Genomic DNA, 18,465 nt, shown 5'->3' with positions numbered 1-18,465 from the left:
GTGAGACGGGGCATGATAAAAGCTTCAACGTACCAGAAGGGAAAGGCAAATCCCCAAGTTCCACTATCATCTGTTTTGACAAAGGCATGCATATGTACCGGTATATTAAAGGTCCAGAAATAATTCGATAGAAAAGCTAGGCTCAATATAACCACCCATTAATAATCATCCTCAGACAGTTGGCAATCATTGTGAAAGAAGATGAGACCTCTTTTTGTGGGACAGGATAACGTTCACATGCACAGCTTCATGGGCAACAGCTGAAAGGATACTTTTCATCTCAACTCTCCCTTTTCCCTCTTTATCTTATCAGAATGAAAAAAAAGTAAATAAAGGCCCCATTACCTCTCAATATCAGTGAGCCTGGAAGAGTCCCTGAATCCTTTGGCAAATGGGTTGCTGTCAATTTTCAGCTTGGTTATCTAGAAGCAGAGAAAAGAACAGGACATCTGCTATCAATCCTAAAACTGACAAGGTGCAACCCAAACTAACTCGCTGAGTTCTTTGCTGAATCTGTTACAAATTTGATTGCATCTCAGGAGGAGGATTGACAAGTATAGGACTTGCTGCTAGTACAGTTATCCCTTCCACATTGCGGGGGTTAGGGGCATGGCACCCCCCTCCCCATGATCTGGAAATCCATGTATAACTTTTTGGCCCTCCCTTCATACCAGAGTTTGAATTTTTCTTTTTCTTTTAACGTTTAAAAAAGAAATTGTGTGTATATATGGCATTAAAAGACAAAATATGTTGATATTATACAATACGAATCATATATTTTATGCATTTCTGAGTTTCTAAACATTTTCTGTGTCATTTGCTGGCCTTCGCATGTCTGCGGCTTCTGCAAAACTCTCAAAAAAACCTATTTAATTTCTTACGCCAACCCGTGATCAATCAAACCTGCGACAGGGAAAGTTGCAATGTGGAAAGGACAACTGTACTGTAATATAACCAGACTACCCTCAATGTTGTTCCAAAACTGGAACTCCTTATGTGTTCTTTAATTTTTAAAAGCCATTGTGTGTATGCAGAGAATTAGGGTTGCCAACTCTGGTTCGAGAACTTCTTGGAGATTTGGGAGCAATTCACAGGATAGCAGGATGTGTGAAAGGAGTGGGGAGCTCAGCAGGTAAGTAATGTGGTAGAACTATGCAGTCTGGTAATCAGTACTTCAAAGAGAGTTCCATGCCCCGAATGAAAGTTGGCAAGTCTAAGGGAAGCATAAATCAGGACTTAGGGATACCAGGGATGAGGGATGGAAATAATTCAGTGAAACAGGGATAGAGAAGATTCAGCCAAAAGTGATTCCAGGACTGTTGGCTCAGTTCCTCAGCAATGCAATTGGAATCACTTGAGGGGTAGGCAACTTCCCCACCGCTCTCTCCCATTGTTGCTTTCTGTACCCCCTGTGGTTCTGAAGGGGCTTCTTAAGGTCAGTGTCTTGTGTTTTTGTATTTTGTTATGTTTGTCTAAACTGTATTTTTGCCTTTCTTTATAAGCCACTTGGAGTCCCCAGTGGGCTACAAAAAGTGGGCTTTAAAAAGCGGAGTATAAAAGCATTAAAAAAGTGCAGGGCAGGTAGAATTTTCCACAGACCATTTCACAAATAAATCAGGAGAACATCTGAAAGAAAGCTGGGGGGAGAAATGAAATTTGACCTACAATTCAACTCTGTCGCAGCGGCTGGACTGCCTAACAAATGCATGACCTTTAAATCTTAAATGTGAGATAGTTTGTTGAAAGTATAATGTATTTAGCCCTTATCTAATAACCTGCAGAAATGTAATCAGGCCCCTTAAAACCAGCACTGAAAGAAATGGCAAAAATGAGAGGTTCCATTTTCATTAGTCATACATAATACGACAGCATCCATCTCTAGGATTTCCAGAGAAGTTCCACTGGGAAATTCAGCTGTTTTTACGGTAGGTGCCTAAGGATCAGACCAAAGCTTTCTGAAACTGATTGATCAAGGCCAACCCCATTTGTTTCAGAGCTTGGCTCCAGATTTACCGATTACTGTCATCTGCATGGAAACACTCAACAACATGTACCCACTCAGCAAATCCATTCTGTTGCTCTCTGTAATAATTCATTTATAGGCTATTTACTTGCACATAGGAAATGATTGATGAAACTGGATCGGAAAACCCGAGACACTTTGAACTAAAAATAATATCAAACCGAAATATATTCCTCCCAGCCTTGCAAGGAGAATGCAACAAGCAGTGTCTCGGTCAGACTACCAGAGGCAACCAAAGGACTGCATATCGGTGAGACTCTCAATCCAGTAGCTGAGCCATGTGCACACTCATGTGATGCTCTTCCATCAAACAGGGATTTGAGCAAGATTTCATCGCTCAATTAAGTTGGTCAATTACAAGGCTTTTGGCCAATTACAAAAGTTGTCCCCATTAATCTGGCAATAGATTTTTTAAAAACATGGTAAGTACCCATGTAAAACCAGTGGTGGGATCCAAAAATTTTAGTAACAGGTTCCCATGGTGGTGGGATTCAAACTGTGGCGTAGCGCCAATGGGGCTGGGTGGGGCATTCTGGGGGCAGGGCATTCCTGGGCGGGGCTGTGGCAAGGTCACAGCCGCTGTGCCGGTCCTTGGGTGGGAAATGAATGCACGCAGGCTGCCACACACGCCGGTGCACCTCCTGCTAGACTGCTTCAAGTTCTGTGCGCTACTGCTGAGAGGAGGGGTATAACTAAGGCAAAAATCACGTGGCAAAATCACCAATTAGTAACCCCTTCTCGGCACACACAAATAATTAGTAACCTACTCTCGGGAACCTGTGAGAACCTGCTGGATCCCACCTCTGTGTAAAACCCCAATGCATAGTCTCTTAGAACGGGCATCCCCTTGTCGCAGAGAAGAGCTCTTCTCAGGGAGTACTGCTATAGTTCATGGTGCACCATGTACAAATAAGACGGGGTGGTCCCAGTATTGTTTTATTCATGCGCAGGGTGGATTGATTAGTATACCCAACTTATTTGGACCAGCCCATAAGTGCCTTTAACAAGATGACAGAACTGCTGGAAACTGACTCTAGAGAATGTCCTCCAGCACCACCAGTGATCAGCTCTATGAAAGAAGACTGGCCATGTTGTCTGCAGAGCAAATTCCACATGTGTGACAAACTGCACCGCTCTAGAAGACTCGAGTTCGAATCTTCCTTTCTGCCACAAAGAACCCTTGAAGAAGAAGAGTTTGGATTCATATCTTGCCTTTCTATCCTGTAAGCGGCTTGCAAATGCCTTTTCCCTTCCTCTCCCCATAACAACCACCTTGTGAAGTAGGTGGGGCTGAGAGAGTTCTGAACCAACTGTGACTAGCTCAAGGTCACCCAGCAGGCTTTATGTGGACGAACGGGGAAGCAAACCCAGTTCACCAGATTAGAGTCTGCCGCTCATGTGAAGGAGTGGGGAATCAAATCTGCTTTTCCAGATAAGAGCCGAGCGTTCCTAACCGCTATACAATGCTATCTCTCACTTGGGCTCATTCCGCAGAATAATGCACTTTCAAACTGCTTTCAGTGCTCTTTGAAGCTGTGCGGAATGGCAAAAACCACTTGCAAACAGTTGTGAAAGTGGTTTGAAAACTCATTATTTTGCGTGTGCGGAAGGGGCCTTGGTGACCTTGGGTTGCCCCCTCTCAGCCTAACCTGCTTTGAAGTGCTGTTTGAGTACAAAAGAGGAGAGAGTCATGTATACTGCCTTGAGATCCTTGAAGGAAGGGAAGGGGGAAATAGTAGCACCAAAAATTCTTAACTACTTGGGCTTTGGCTTAGCAAGAGAGAATCTACTTGGCATACAGAAATGCCCAGATTCAATCCCTGACATGTCCAGTCAAAAGATCTAGTAATAGGTGGCCGGAAAGAAGACCTCTGCTTGAGAACTCCTGCCAATCAGAGTAGACAGTACTGACCTGGATAGACCAATTACCTTACTCAGTACAAAACAACTTAAATAAGGGCTTGGGTGTCTGGAGTGTCTGTTATGTATTTCAGTTTTTAATAATTGCCTACTCTGAAGCTCTTGAGAGAACCCCAGGTTATTGCAAGTTAACATAAATAGAAACTGTGCCTTGCACTGCGTCAAAGCATTTCCAGTTTGACAAAACTGAGGATGTTGCCGCAATAAGATAGAGATTATGGTGGGGAACAGAGTCTGGCCCTGTGGATCTGCAGGAGTCTCTGGAGCTGGTTTTAAAAGGATCCCACCCTTCCCCTGTGTGGGGCTCATTGCTCGGTACCTGCCTCTGCCTGTTGTCAGCTCTGCTGGGGTCAAAGCCAGCTTTGGCTGGTTCATGCTCATGTCTCACCACTTAATCAGAAAACTCAGGATTGTCTTATGTTGGCAAGGTGTTAGAAAACGCTGTCTCTCTCTGATATAGGCAGTCATCTTGTGATTCTCCAATAACACCTCCCCAAATGGCTTGGATCTGAGCATTTCACCCAGGATCAGAGAAGAGTCTCTCCCGACATGGCTCAAGAGACAAGTCAAAAAGCTCTTCTGAGCGATACAAGACATACATCAAAAGATACTCTTCATCCCAACACTTCAAAGTGTTCCAGTTAGATTCCACTGCAAAACAGAAAAGTTATATTCCCAAGGCCATTTTAGAAAATGTTCCAAAGGGTTTTTTTTTTTAAATCATTTTTGAAAACTCTTCCATAGTTTCCAAGATGGCAAAATTACTGGACTACCAGAGTGCCTGGGTCTGAAATTAAAGCAATTCTGCATTATTGTAAGAAGCAGTTTTATTATAAGGAGCAGAGAAGTGACTTCTTTTCAGGAAATGTTTCGGGCAATGCCAAAGTTATAGCCTTTGAATGGTGTTTTCCAAAATTCTGATAGCAGAAGTAACCCTTATCTTCTTAAAACTTCTTAAAACTTTACTAATATTGCCAAAAAAAAGTTTTTGAAAAGTTATTGAACTTCATGTCTTCAGAGAAGCCTCCCTGTCGATCTTGATGTGCCTTCTGATCAGAATGAGGTCATCCCACAACAGTAACTCATGCAGAGATGCAGCAGGCAGATATGCAACCCCTCTTCCCAAGATTGTCACAAACTAATTTTCAGGACAGAGCGATTTGCTTGCTCAGTCAAAAAAAATAATTAACTTGTGGAATACTCTGCCATGGGATAAAATAGTGACTACCACTTTGGTTGGCTTTAAAAAGGAATTAAATAAATTAATGGAGGACAGGCCCATGGTTGGCTATTTGCCATGGTAACTAAACTGAAGGAAAGAATGTATCATAGCATGAACCGTTGCCCTTTCTGAACATACCTTTTAAAACGTTTTGAGGCAGGAAATAAAACACATCGTCCATGGAGTTCCACATTGTTTCCCCCCCTTACATTCCAAAAAACATGTTTTATTTCCAGCCTCAAAACATTTTAAATGAACCCCTTTTACAATTATTCTTTAGTCTGAAATATTTCCAAAACATCTTCACTTCCTGTGCAATCATATTTACTATGTTTTATCTATCCTGCTGCTGTTTTCCTTGCCTGCCCCCCCCCATCCAAACCTCCTCCTTGGCATTATTTTATCACATCACTTAGCTCATTCCTGTCCCCCTCGTCTGTTTATTTTCATAATTTCTCTGTGTGTTTTTATTGGGGGGTCGGTACAACCTTCAAAGCATCAATTATATAAGCTACAGAGAATTGCAGCAAGAAGCACTGAAGCATCAGTTCAAAAATAACCAAAAAAAGAGGGCAAAATTCCTCACGGCAGCCATGAACTGTTTTGAGGGGTGAGTGCGGACAAACATCATGGTAAAGGGCAGGGGAGGTTGAAAACGTTTTACAAACATTTTAGCTGATTTGTGTAGAAAGGGCCCCTCTCAGTACCAGTATTTTCTCAGAGCCGGTGACCTCTTCCCTTTCCTTCTGAACCAACTCAGGGCATCTGAATGGTCACTGTGTGATGCTGGACTAGATGGACCATTTAAAATGTTTAAAATGTTTTAAACATTTTAATTTAAATGTTTAATTTAATTTAAATGTCATTAAGGCCTTGAAGAAAAAACACATATACATTAAAAAAACATTTAAATGTTTTAAAACATTTAAAATGTTTTGAGGCTGAAACACAGCGCAGGCCAGGCATTTTCTGAACGCTTAGGTTTAGGACGAGTAATAGATTGCTACTTCCATCAGCCCCTTCCACTACGCTGAAGGGGTTGATGGGAATTGTAGTCCATAACATCTGGTAGAGTGTCAAAGGTTCGCAACCACTGGTCTATGCCGTGGTGACAGGACCTTACTTAATATTCAAGATGTTTATGGACTACGAGATTTCCCATCAGCCCCTTCCAATTGGCCATGCTGGAAGGGGTTGATGGGAGAATGCTCGAATCCATGGAATTATAAGGTCGCTCCCTGATCTATAACCGCCAACCAGGGTCGAGCCGAACAAGCCTCCATTTTCATAGGTTAGCTTCTTGAAACGTTAATTTTGACTACGAAATGATCCAGTGTATTTCAATATAAACCTATCCCGCCAGGCACCCGCAATTGGTTCTGGTAGGCTGTGACTGCCGTAAACACCGTCTCCGGAAATACAAATGTCCTAAACTCTTCAGATTTCAGGTTAAGCAAGGAAGCGGTGTGGTCCTTCTTCTTAATGATGTGCACCCGGGGCTGATATTTGTGCATCGAATTCAAGATTATCTGAAGGAAATGAGGAAAAGCACATTAACGCTCCCTGTGGTGTTCCTCTTTATATCTTGTTGGATTCTTAGATTTCTTTGCAGACTTTCACTTTTTCAACACTGAGCACTTCATCTCTCCTGGTCTCCTCATTCTTACGTTATACTCAAACCAGCGGGTTTTAGATCATGCAAGCTGGTTTCATTCTATTCCAGAAGAACAAAATGCCCTATGATTAAGGTGACCAGATGGTCACCTTTCTGAACTGGGACGGGGGTAGGCAGCCGCACGCGCAGGAGGCTGCCATACTGCCTTGTGCCCCAGAAGGCAGTGTGGCAGCCTCCCAAAAATTGGGACAATTTCAATAACCCGTGGGACGCGGGACAAATTGTTTGAAGGCAGGACTGTCCCGCCAAAAGCGGGACGTCTGGTCAGCCTGCCTATGATCATCAAATGATCTATCACATCACAACACCAGTCCTATCATTAAGGCCTGGAAGAAAAAACACATATACATAAAATCACCCTGCACAGAAGGGAGCAAGCCAAGACAGAACTTTTTGCCTTAATATGATAGGAGTTTGTTTACAGGGAGTTTTTGTTTTTACATAGGAGGACATTTAAGAATGCGATATCATGCCTACAATTTGAAGTGAACCTTTCTCATCCTACTGCAAATGTATGTTGAACAGCCTTAAGGTTTGGTAAAAAAAATGACAATATTAGCAAAAAGGATTTGGAGGCCAGAGGGTCCCGGATCCACACCAGCTGGTGGCGTGGGGGGTGGAGAATCATTCCCCCTCCCCTTGGCCCTGTCCTGCCAGGATGCTCCTGAATGGCCCAGGGATGCCTGGCAGCGGCCCAGCCAAATAACTGGGGCAAGGGGGGGAGGCATGAGGGCAAGGCACTGAGCAGGTTTTGTTCCATGCGCCATTTCCCCCTCCCCACCTCTATTGGAGGCAGAACAGTAAACAGACCTTTCCTTCTGTTGTCTCTGTGGGGACATGATGGCCTTTGGGAGTGAAATAGTCTATATTATTCCCAAACAAAGCCAAACATGTACACACAGGGAGAGAGATCTGACCCAGAGACTCACCAGACAAGCAGATTTCTCACTTCAGTCATGGCATGGCCTCTTTCCTTATCACCAGCAAAGTGACCATCAGAGGTCGTATGCTGGATTAAAGAGCATGTTGGTGGAACTGTAGGCCACAAAGAAAAGCAATGGATCTTTGCTTTAATCCCTGCAATATTGCTAGGTTACAGCTATTTCATTTCAAAGCACTCAGTATCACTGTTGCTTGAGCATACTGCTTCCTTCCCTGCCTCTACACAGACAGATACAGCTAAAAACTCACAGCCAGGGAATTTCAAGCCTAGAGCTCATCAAAGGCTGAAAGCCACTGTGCAAAACCTCTGCAGACTAGGTGGAAAACAGAATCTTCTTAATGTAAGTCCACCACAAAGGAGAATCTGTGTGTAACTGCCAATTCCCAGCCTTTGTTCTCTGACACTCAGTTAGCTGTTATATTTTGAGCATATCAATGAAAGGACAGGCAATGGGAGAAGAGAAGAGAAGTAATACAGGAGAGTCAAATTTAAATAATGTCTACAACACAGCCACAGCTCTCCCTACTCCCAAGGCAACTTCCTTCCTATCTTTGGGACCGCATCTTTCCATACTGACCACGGGGGGCTCTTCATTCCTCCAGTGGTAACCTCTGGGTGGTTACTGGCTCCAAGGATGTTCGGCTGGCCACAACCAGAGCCAGGGTCTTTTCGACCCCAGCTTCAGCCTGGTGGGATTCCTTACCAGTTGATGTCAGGGCCCTGCGAGAACTTAATTCTGTAGGGTCTGTAACACAGAAAAGTTCTGCCAGGTTGAGGCCATGGTTGCGGCCACCATGGGTCTGATAAATCCTGAAGGCCTTCTGGGTGTTGTCTCCCCCATCCTAATAATTAGGATTATACACATAATGAGACAGGGTTGATCATTAAAATCTAGGCTGCCTTGGAGTCCTTTGGATATCTGTTTTAGTCGCCATCTTATAAACTGTTTATTTACATTTTATGTATTAGAAATGATGTATACAAGCCTCCCTGATTCCGGCTTAGGCTGGGGAGGGCAAGATATTAAATTTAATAAAATAAGGTAAAATGAAACATTCAAACATGATGAACGTTGACAGTGAAACAACAGAATGATAGAAATAAGAGCACTATAGAAAGAAGTACATAGTAGCAAAATATCAATACATACCCCAACACATAAAGAGAACATGGACAGGTCAAAGAAATCATTGACAAAAAGAATGGGGAACCTGGTACCCAAAGCTTGTCAAAGTAAATTGTTGTAAGGAGGGAGTTCAGAGTTTAGGAAGTGGCTCCATCTCTCACACCCACTCACAGAAAGGGGAGAGATACACAGCAAGACACCTGTAGATAACTTTAGCACATGGAGAGGCACATATAGGTGCTGCTATTCCTTTAAGATCCCAGTTCAATTAGGGCTTTAAAGAACACGCTAACAGTGAGTAGGTGACCAGTGTAGGTTGTTTACAACCATCTTTTGTACCCAGAAGACCAGTCTCTCTTAACCATGGAAATCAGGAGGCACATACCTCAAGCCACCGATAAAGAAAAGAAGGGCAGAGTTTGGGTGTGTAGGCAGATTGCTAAATTTGTGTAGAAGCAGCAGACTCACTGATTAAAGTAAAATATTTATTAGAGAACTGCATTTCAGCTCAGGAAGATGAGAGACAAAGATAGCCTTCAGTCACCTTACTATACCTATTTCAGGATAAAGATGACACCAGATTTGAGAATTCATCCGTCCCCCCAAGGCACTAGGACCCAAGCAGAACATTCTAGAACAAAGACAGTCCAGGAAATGATAGATGAGTTCTCAAATCCATTATCATCTTTATTCTGAAAAAGGTATAGCTAGGGAAGGGAGAAAGGAAACTTCCAAGGAGAAGGAGAAAAGTAGGCCTGAAATTATCAGTCTAGAAGAACAAACAAGTCTAGAAGAACAAACAAGTGGCACAAAAGGATGGAAGGGTCTCTAACCTTACAGTCCTACCTAGTAGATCACTTGCTCACCCCCGTTGGATCTTCATTTCACTTACTTTCCATGGTAGACATTGTTACTTCCAACACTTCTCAATGCCTAGTTTGCAAAATCCACAAGATTAATCTTTTTACGCAGACATTCAAACTTGTCTCCAGGCAAGGGCTTCATCTACTATAACTTCCTCTGTATGAAAGTGCTGCAAATCCACAAGCCCACCTTCATATATGTTTTTCACTAGATGACGCTGTACAGACATGTGCTTGATTCTGGAGTTTATTGAAGTTTTATATATCCTTGGCTGTCTTGTATGGGTTTGGGCTCATCTATCCCCAAGTCCTGTGTCAGTTGCAGTATCCATTGTTTGCATGCCTCAGCTACAGACACGTATTTTCGACTTCAGACAATGATACAGCTATGCTTTCTTGGTTTCTGCTACTGCAGGGGTAGGGAACCTGCAGCTCTCCAGATGTTCAGGAACTACAATTCCCATCAGCCCCTACTGTGGCCATGCATGGCCAGGCTTGATGGGGTGGCCAGTGCTGACGAAACTGATAGGGTAGCAGATTCCTAATGAAGTGGCTGCAAGGATTCTTATGCTGGAAGGTTCCACTATTTTCTTACAACTGATGAATCCACCTCCATAGAAGAACAAGTATCACTGACTTACGTTCTATATTTTGTATCTTCCGCCCAGTCTCCATTCTTGTATCCCATCAGTCTGAAATTGGTATTTACTGACAATTTTAGTTTCAGTTGAATAGTGTCACATAGATATCTGGCAAGACTGTTGACTACATTCCAAGCTCTTGTATTCAGTGACTTAGTCTTTCTGCCCAAGATCCCCACAGCTGCTGCTATGTTGGGGCATGTCAGTGTGTTTATGTATAGTAATTTCCCAATTGTTTCTTTTTAGCACTTATTACCAGGTAGATGTTTCACTGCTTCCTTTCTGATTCAAGTAACTTGCTTCTGTAGGACTAGTTTAGTATCTTCCAGTGTTCACTAAAGATCTAGAAATTCAGTTAGGGAAGATGTTCTGCTTTTGGTTTAAAAGGTACTTCCCATCTTCTTCCTTTTCCATTTGTATCCCAACATAATAGTGGATATTTCCAAGTTATTTCTCTTCCACTTCTTCATTCAAATGATGAACTATTTTGTCACAGTCCTCTCTGCTTTCATAGCATAGAATCAGATCATATAGGTCAAAATGTAAATCCATTTGTTGTCTCTGTATCTTGAGTTCATGCAAGGTTCTGCTTTGCCTTGTTCAAATCCTGCTTTGGGAAGCATTCGATGAATCTCATTCCAGCACCTAGCAGCTTGTTTTAGCCTGTAGATGTTCTTTTGTCATTTGCGAACAAGCTGCTGGCCTTTATATTGCTCAGATCCTGCCGGCTCTTCCATGCAGAACTCCTCCTTTATTTCTCTAAGCAGAAAGCAGTCTTTACATCGAGAAGCTCCGTTTGCACCTTTCTTGCTGCTGCAATGTTTAAAAGTACTCTCACTGAAACATGTCTCACCACTGGTGCAAAGACTTCATTGTAGTCCTGTCCTGTTTGGAAGTAACTAGTCTTGCTTCATACTTTCTACATCCCCTTCTGGACTATGCTTGGTTTTAAAGACACACTCACATCTGACTGCCTTCTTTCTATCGGTAGTTGATAATTCTGTAAGTGTTCATACTTTGCATCCATTTCTTCTGCTGCAGCTTTTCTTGTCCTTTCTGCTTCTCTGGCAGGAATTCTTGCAATGTCTTCGTACGCAGAATGACTGCTGCCTTCCTGAGACAAGTGAATCTCAAAGGCGGTACTCCTTTGGTTGATCTTGCTGAGTCTCTGACACACAGCTCTGCAACCCCTTCTAGCTGCACAGGCTCTGTATATGCTTCATGTGCACTGTCCATGGCAGTACTCACTGAACTACCGCAGATGTTTTCAAGCCCTCTGTCCATGGTACTCAGATAGACAGCTTCTGGCTGCCTGATAGCTTGATTTTGCTCTGGTAAAGTGGATGCGCTGGAATCTGCTGCCTCCCTTTCATAAATGTAGATCATGTTGCAGATTATTATTACATCCGTTTCTGGGTTGAGGGTTCTGTATCATTTCCATCCCAGTGCAAAGTCTACAGAAATCCTTTCTATGTATTAATTTCACAGCATAATGTGCTCTGCCTTTGCTCAGCAGCTTTGAAAAACTTGGTCTCATATCTATCCTTTGCTTTAATGCAAATTTTCCATTTCTGCTCCTCAGGGCATCTAATAATCGGAACAGTTCAATCCTGGCTTTCAAATCATTTGATTGCGTTAACATCTCTATCCCCATAGTGTCTCTGCCATAAATGTATGCACCATCAGAAAGCGTATCGCACTGGGCAGATTAAGCTTTCTGCACGCATATAGATCAGGGTGATACCTGTCCATCTTTTTCTTGTTGCCTGTTTTATCATACGGTTTCTCCTACCTTCCTTTATGAAGGCATTTTTTCACTTCGAATGAAGTGCAAAAGAATCATTCCCTTGTCTGTTAAAGCATTCATTGAAATCCAGTTGTTTGCAAGCAAGGGGGTGAAAAGGGGATTTGTAATTTTAAGATCTCTCACAAATCCCACTGGTAAAAGCACTTGATGGTAAGATGTTGTGGGTTTTCCGGGTTGTATGGCCATGTTCCAGTAGTATTTTCTCCTGACGTTTTGCCTGCATCAGTGGCTGGAGCAACTTCAAAGGGATCCTCTGAAAGATACCGAAAAGCCACAGATGGAGGCAAAAGCGTCGAGGAGAAAATACTACTGGAACACGGCTATACAACCTGGAAAACCCACCACATCTTAGTGATTCCAGCTGTGAAAGCCTTCGACAATACTTGATGGTAACTTTCCCCATTCCCACTGCTTCTGCAGGGTGATCATCTGCTACATACAATATTTCTCATTTACTTTCATCCAAAGGGTCAAGTAAGCTTTTATCTCTCCACATAAATGGAGTTTGTTCAACTTTACTGCTGTCCAAGGATCCAGGTGTTTTGAGTTTGGGCAAATTCACCCCGGTTTAATAGAAAAAAATATTTAATAGAATCTGTTTATTTGCAGCTCCAGCATGGCTATTTACAGCTACTTACAGTTGCTCTCCTCCAAATTTTATAGCCCTTTGAAGAGGCAAATGGTTGTCTGTTGCTTGCTAGCCAGCACCACTATCTCTCTCTCTCTCTCTCTCTCTCTTTATCTGCCTTCATTTGCAAAATAACCCATCCTCCTACAGGCATGACACTTTTCGTTCCCTTTTATCTCGAATATTCTAGGCTTTGAGACTATTTGTGGCTTGAAGGAGTTCTCTTCTAATATGTCCCTCCTGCAATTCTTTGATAACTTCTGCCAAAAGTAGTTTTTCTTTGCTTTGTATTACAGCAACCAAACTCTCATGACTCAATAATAACAATATAAAGTCCTCATGAAGTATCTGCTTTCTTGCTACTTTCTTGCTACTTTAAACCAGGCAAAGCAATTGGTTTAAATGTTTATTTAGATCTTTCCTTTCAGGCATGTGCAGAGGAAATAACTCCTGCTAGAGGTAGTATTATTGTTCTTGATTACTTTTTTTCCTAGCACCTTTTTTAAATCAACCTAGACTTCCTTGGCTGTTTCGAGAGCCACTATTTTCATGAGCAACTCATTAGAGACTGCTGAAATTATAATACCTCTGGTCTAGTCTTTTTTTCTCATTCCACAACACTTGGATGTCCGTCCAATGAGATCATGCTCCAGAGTTCTTCTTATTTAGAAATGTCTTCATCCTGGCATGCCAGGTGCCATAATTCAAACCTCTTAATGCTTCAATGCAGGGCTCATACCGATCCATGGGAGGCGGCCATCTTAACTCTGTCACTCTCACAGCCATGGATGCTGCGAGTTTTTATATATTCTGTTTTGGTATTATTATCTAGTACCGTGGTGGCGAACCTATGGCACTCCAGATGTTCATTAACTACAATTCCCATCAGCCCCTGCCAGCATGGCCAATTGGCTATGCTGGCAGGTGGCTGTCGGAGTATTTCCATGTTTATCTGAATTATATCGTACCATCACTGACCTAAGCTATCATTTTATGCTAATAAAAAGGGATACTAAATGAGCTCCTATCGTTATCCCGCTATATCTCCACAAGCCTGGTGCGTAGAAGCTCCTCCTCTGGGCCCGGGCAAACTTTTCCTTTAACTAAAGTATAAGCTGAGCCTGGGACTCCATAACGCTTGCGTGTTTACATCAGATTTACTGCAAATTACAAAAAATGCTTGCAGACGGTGACTGATTAAAGAGTAAAGGGACCCGATAAGCATTTATTAAAGTCTACTTTTCAGATAGAGCTGCCGGGTAGAGAGCACGAGAGGCATGGGGATAGTCTTCGGCTGTCCTTGCGGCTAAAGGGAATGCAGAGGAGGGCTCAGAGAAGGACAAAATTAGACCTGAGACAGACAAGAGGGACACAAAAGGATGGAAGGTCTAACCTATCTAGCTGACCACTTGCTGGCTCCCTGGTGGGTCTTCTTCTCAGTTAAGGTTTGCGGGCTAGACATTGTTACTTTGGCCATACCCGGGTGGAACCGAAAATTGAACCAGAGGACAGAGGTGACTGAAGGGAGGAGGCATGGGCACTGACCTTGTTTCAGGACTTTTTTAGAAACCCAGCAAAAAAGGAAGTGAGTGTGTTTGAAGTTATTTTGTATCCATGTTATTTTCGATTCTCAAAGGGTTTGCTTACCCACTCACACTGTGGACCCGTGCTGATCCAGCTCAGTTGTTTGTTAGCTTCACTTTTTTTTTAAAAGGGGACACCATAAGCTGCTTCGGGTTGTTTCACCAGTGAAGAGGAGATCGGGGAATCCTGTACATGCAGTCTGGGAGATGGGCAGAAACAGGGATGAAGCTGAGCAAGCAGGATCCTTGTAAGCTGCGCACTGGTAGCAAAGCAGCTAGCTTTCAACGGCAGACCCCTGGGTGTTGGCGGCAGCAGCCTGGCTTCTTCCGGCAATCTAAGTAAAGTGGGGAGACTTGGCAAAACATTGTAGGCTGCAGAATGGGATGGAGAACAGCGAGGGATGGTCATTTGAGTGGAAGTACTGCTCAAGTGCATCAGAGTATGATGACCCTGCAGGAGTTTTTCCCAGACAAAAGGGACAAACAGGCTGGAGCTGGCAGCTCCTTCGTGGGCGGCGGCGGACTTCCTTGGTGAAGGTGATTTGCATCCAAGCACTAATGATGGACAACTCTGCTTAGCTTCTGAAATCTGACAAGACTAGGCTTCTCTGAACCATGAGACTTGGGAGATGAACTGGCCCTTACAAAATACTTAAAGCTACACAAATATCCCCCTGTGAAATGCTAGATAGTTCTGGACCTAACTATCTGCCACCTGTGTTGAGCTTGTTTAGAAGAAACTGGAGCTAGGCTGGCAAAGACATGGCATCAATTCTTTCCATGTCTATTTCTAGAGGAGCCCAGAAATCACTTTGTTTGACCTATTCTAGAGATCTGTATTAGTTTGGTCTTCCACAATGCCAAATCTGGTATTTCTTGGAAACTTCAAAGCAATTTCAGGAATCTGGGGCCTTAAAAACTAGCAATATTCAGCCCTAACTTTGTTGTTTCATGAGAAAAGGAAGTAGAAAGCCATTCGCTGTCATGAAAGGTAACCCTGACTCAGTCCCGATTTTGAAGCCCTGACTCGATCGAACATGTGCAGTAGCTTTTCTAACAATCTGCAAAGATTCCCGTCTTGGCTATACAGCTCACCAAAGGTGGGACCCAGCCAGGTTAGCCATGAAATAGTCAGGGAAGACCTAAGGGTCAGATTATGGGTGTTACATTCAGAGTTCCTAAAACCTGCATTCCACTCTCCCATTCTTCATAAATAACAGCTTGCAGGGGCCCAGCGTAGATCACAGCCGTGGCACGAGGGGTGGATTCAACCTTGCTCCCTCATATTTTCCCCTTCAGAAACATTTAAAAAGGGCTGCTATTTTCCCCAAAGGGGGGAAACATAAAACCGCCGACAGAGTATCATCCTCAGTGGGACAAGACAGCAGGTCCACAGTTTAGAAAAAACGGTACAAAATAAAAAGGCTAACCCTCCCATCCAATGGCCTGAACCTGATTCAGCCTCTTTCTGTGCCTGCTATTTGAAAAAGTTTGGGAACTCCAAACACAGAACTTCTATTTTTATGTATAGTTTGACCTAATTCAATACTTCCATTAGTTTCACATTTAAGGCTGCTAGAATTGCTGAGTTTTACCTGCCTCCCCCCTTTTCTGACCCTAGGAAAATGTATCCCCACTTTTCTGGCCCTAGGAAAATTTATTCCCAGGGCAGAGTCACCCACACAGACTGACAGCCTTATGGGGTTGGGTGGCTTCAGTGGTTGAAATTGTCCCCCTATTGGAAGAGGCAGAAAGGAATGGTTTTGATGCTTGGATTGTTTCTCTCCATGGAAGATCAAGGCATTATATCATTCATTGCTAAAAACTGGCCAATCCTCATGGAACTCAAAGTTTGAAGCCGTTGGAAAGCATGTGAGTGAAATTAGTTAAATGCATTTTGCTAATATTCTGTAATTGCAAAGGGGGAAAGAGTATCCATGGTACTAGTTCACTTTGTGTAGAATTCTGTCACTTGTTATAGTGGCTAAGGCCGAAATGCTAGGTCCAATTCTACTTAGGGTGGGAAGACCTGGATTCAAATCCCACTCATGCATGGTTCAGTGGGTGACCAGGGGATAGTAGCCACCCTCCCTCAGCCCAAACTATCTCACATAATTGTGGTGAGGATAAAATGAAAGGGGGAGAAGACAATGTTCGCAGCTTTGCAGAGGAAAAGGGGGACCAACATGGGATAGGAAGAGAACAGAATCAGAAACTCATCTGAAGTCACTGGGACTTATCCACAAATAAATAGGCATGGGATAAAATCCACATCCACATCCTTGCAGATGAATTCCATTGAAATCAATGGGATTTAGTTTCAAGTGAACCTGATATAGAAGAAGATGATGACTTTGGATTTATATCCCCCCTTTCTCTCTTGTAGGAGACTCAAAGGGGCTTACAATATCCTTGCCCTTCCCCTCTCACAACAAACACCCTGTCAGGTGGGTGGGGCTGAGAGAGCTCAGAAGAACTGTGACTAGCCCAAGGTCACCCAGCTGGCATGTTTGGGAGTGCACAGGCTAATCTGAATTCCCCAGATAAACCTCCACAGCTCAAGCGGCAGAGCAGGGAATCAAACCCAGTTCCTCCAGATTAGAATGCACCTGCTCTTAACCACTACGCCACTATGCTGCTCTATAGATTGAGATGTCTGAAGCAAGCTCATTAACCTCCTCATTTGCAGACTAGATCGTGAATAAGAGCTTTCCTCTCCACATCTTTATTGTTCCCTGAGCTTTTCATTCCATTTATAATCACAAGCATAATTTTATTTGGTTAGTCGATGCTTGATGTATCCATTCCTGCTTATTATTCAGCAGTGTTCATGGTCATGACTTTTCCAAATGGAAGACAGATTGTCTTTCCCCATCATTCCTTTCTCTGAGCAAGACTTTGAGTAACAATGACTGGCTCCTTTAACAAAGAACATCTTAGCTTTGAGCACAGTAAGAAAGTGCATTATTCTGCATGTGCAGAAGGGGCCATAGTCTCTCAGTCTAGCCTACCTCATAAGGCTGTTCTGATAGTAAATTGGAGGGGAAATTGGAGGGGAATGGCTGGATTCTGTGCAATCTAACCACTTTTACCATTCATTTTGCCCTCTGCTGGATTGCACAGGAACTAAGATCCAGTGCGTTTAATAAGGGGTTAACAGCAAGCGTGGCTCATATTGCCAAAGGAATTAAACCACATTCAATATCAGTCTTCGAGAAACAAAACCAAGAACTCTCAAAGCAATGGAAAATTTAGGTGCAAGCTAGAACTCATAAGGCTGACGTTTCTTTCCAGAGTCTAGGCTAGTTTGTATAGCTTTTTAAGCTAACTTGTATACTATGCTGAGAGCCCCTTTAAAAGTTTCACAATAGAGTTTTAAAGGAATTTTGACCTACACGTTCACAGCAAGGGAGAGGGGAGGAACTGCTTTGCATGTTGACAGCAGGAAAAGAAGGATTTAATGGTCATTGGTAATGAAGGTTTATGAATGGAAATGCTTTCAACTGATTATTGCATAATCCTTGTTAATTTCAACCTTGGCAGTTGTCTCGCTGAAAGTTATTTCTGCACATAAAGGATGTGGGGGAATGCCTGAGGGTACAAATGTCACCAAGGCTTACAACCAGCCGTCATTCCTTGTGCGGAGAGATTCACTCATTTAAGTAAACCTATGCACGTGACTTTCTGAAATCAACAAGTTAATTTCACGTGACCGAATCCTGAAATAACACACACCACTATTTCATCACCTACACTTAAATACATATGGATATGTGGCTTTGCTATCAGAGCCTCAGAAAGCAGTAAACAGCACACTTAAAATTACAAACCACAAATTGGTTTACAAGAAGCACAGTGTCTGCCGAAGATGACAATAACAGGTTTTAGAGCGACAGAGAAGTTTAGATCCAGGTTTTGTGCAGCGCAATTCTATGCATGTTTCCTGAGAAGATTTCAGTGGTGGATTGCACCCAAGGAAGAAGACATAGAATTGTTGGCATGGAAAATCAGGTGTATGACTGATAAAGAACCAA

The 18,465-nt window shown here is 43.0% G+C and overlaps 1 protein-coding gene across 1 annotated transcript in view; it reads right to left on the bottom strand.

Annotated features, from left to right (window-relative positions):
• TBX20 (T-box transcription factor 20) overlaps positions 1–18,465 on the bottom strand; it is a 51,772-nt gene that overhangs the window by 17,383 nt on the left and 15,924 nt on the right. The window contains exons 4-8 of the mRNA XM_048510459.1: positions 11,662–11,779; positions 11,378–11,527; positions 8,407–8,625; positions 6,537–6,694; positions 346–423 (exon numbers count right to left, since the gene is read on the bottom strand). Of these exons, the coding sequence (XP_048366416.1) occupies positions 346–423; positions 6,537–6,694; positions 8,407–8,625; positions 11,378–11,527; positions 11,662–11,779 (723 nt within the window). The remainder of the gene's footprint in view (positions 1–345; positions 424–6,536; positions 6,695–8,406; positions 8,626–11,377; positions 11,528–11,661; positions 11,780–18,465) is intronic.

Source organism: Sphaerodactylus townsendi, linkage group LG11, assembly GCF_021028975.2.
Source record: "Sphaerodactylus townsendi isolate TG3544 linkage group LG11, MPM_Stown_v2.3, whole genome shotgun sequence".
Taxonomy (NCBI): domain Eukaryota; kingdom Metazoa; phylum Chordata; class Lepidosauria; order Squamata; family Sphaerodactylidae; genus Sphaerodactylus; species Sphaerodactylus townsendi.
This window is presented reverse-complemented; position numbering and strand designations above follow the sequence as displayed.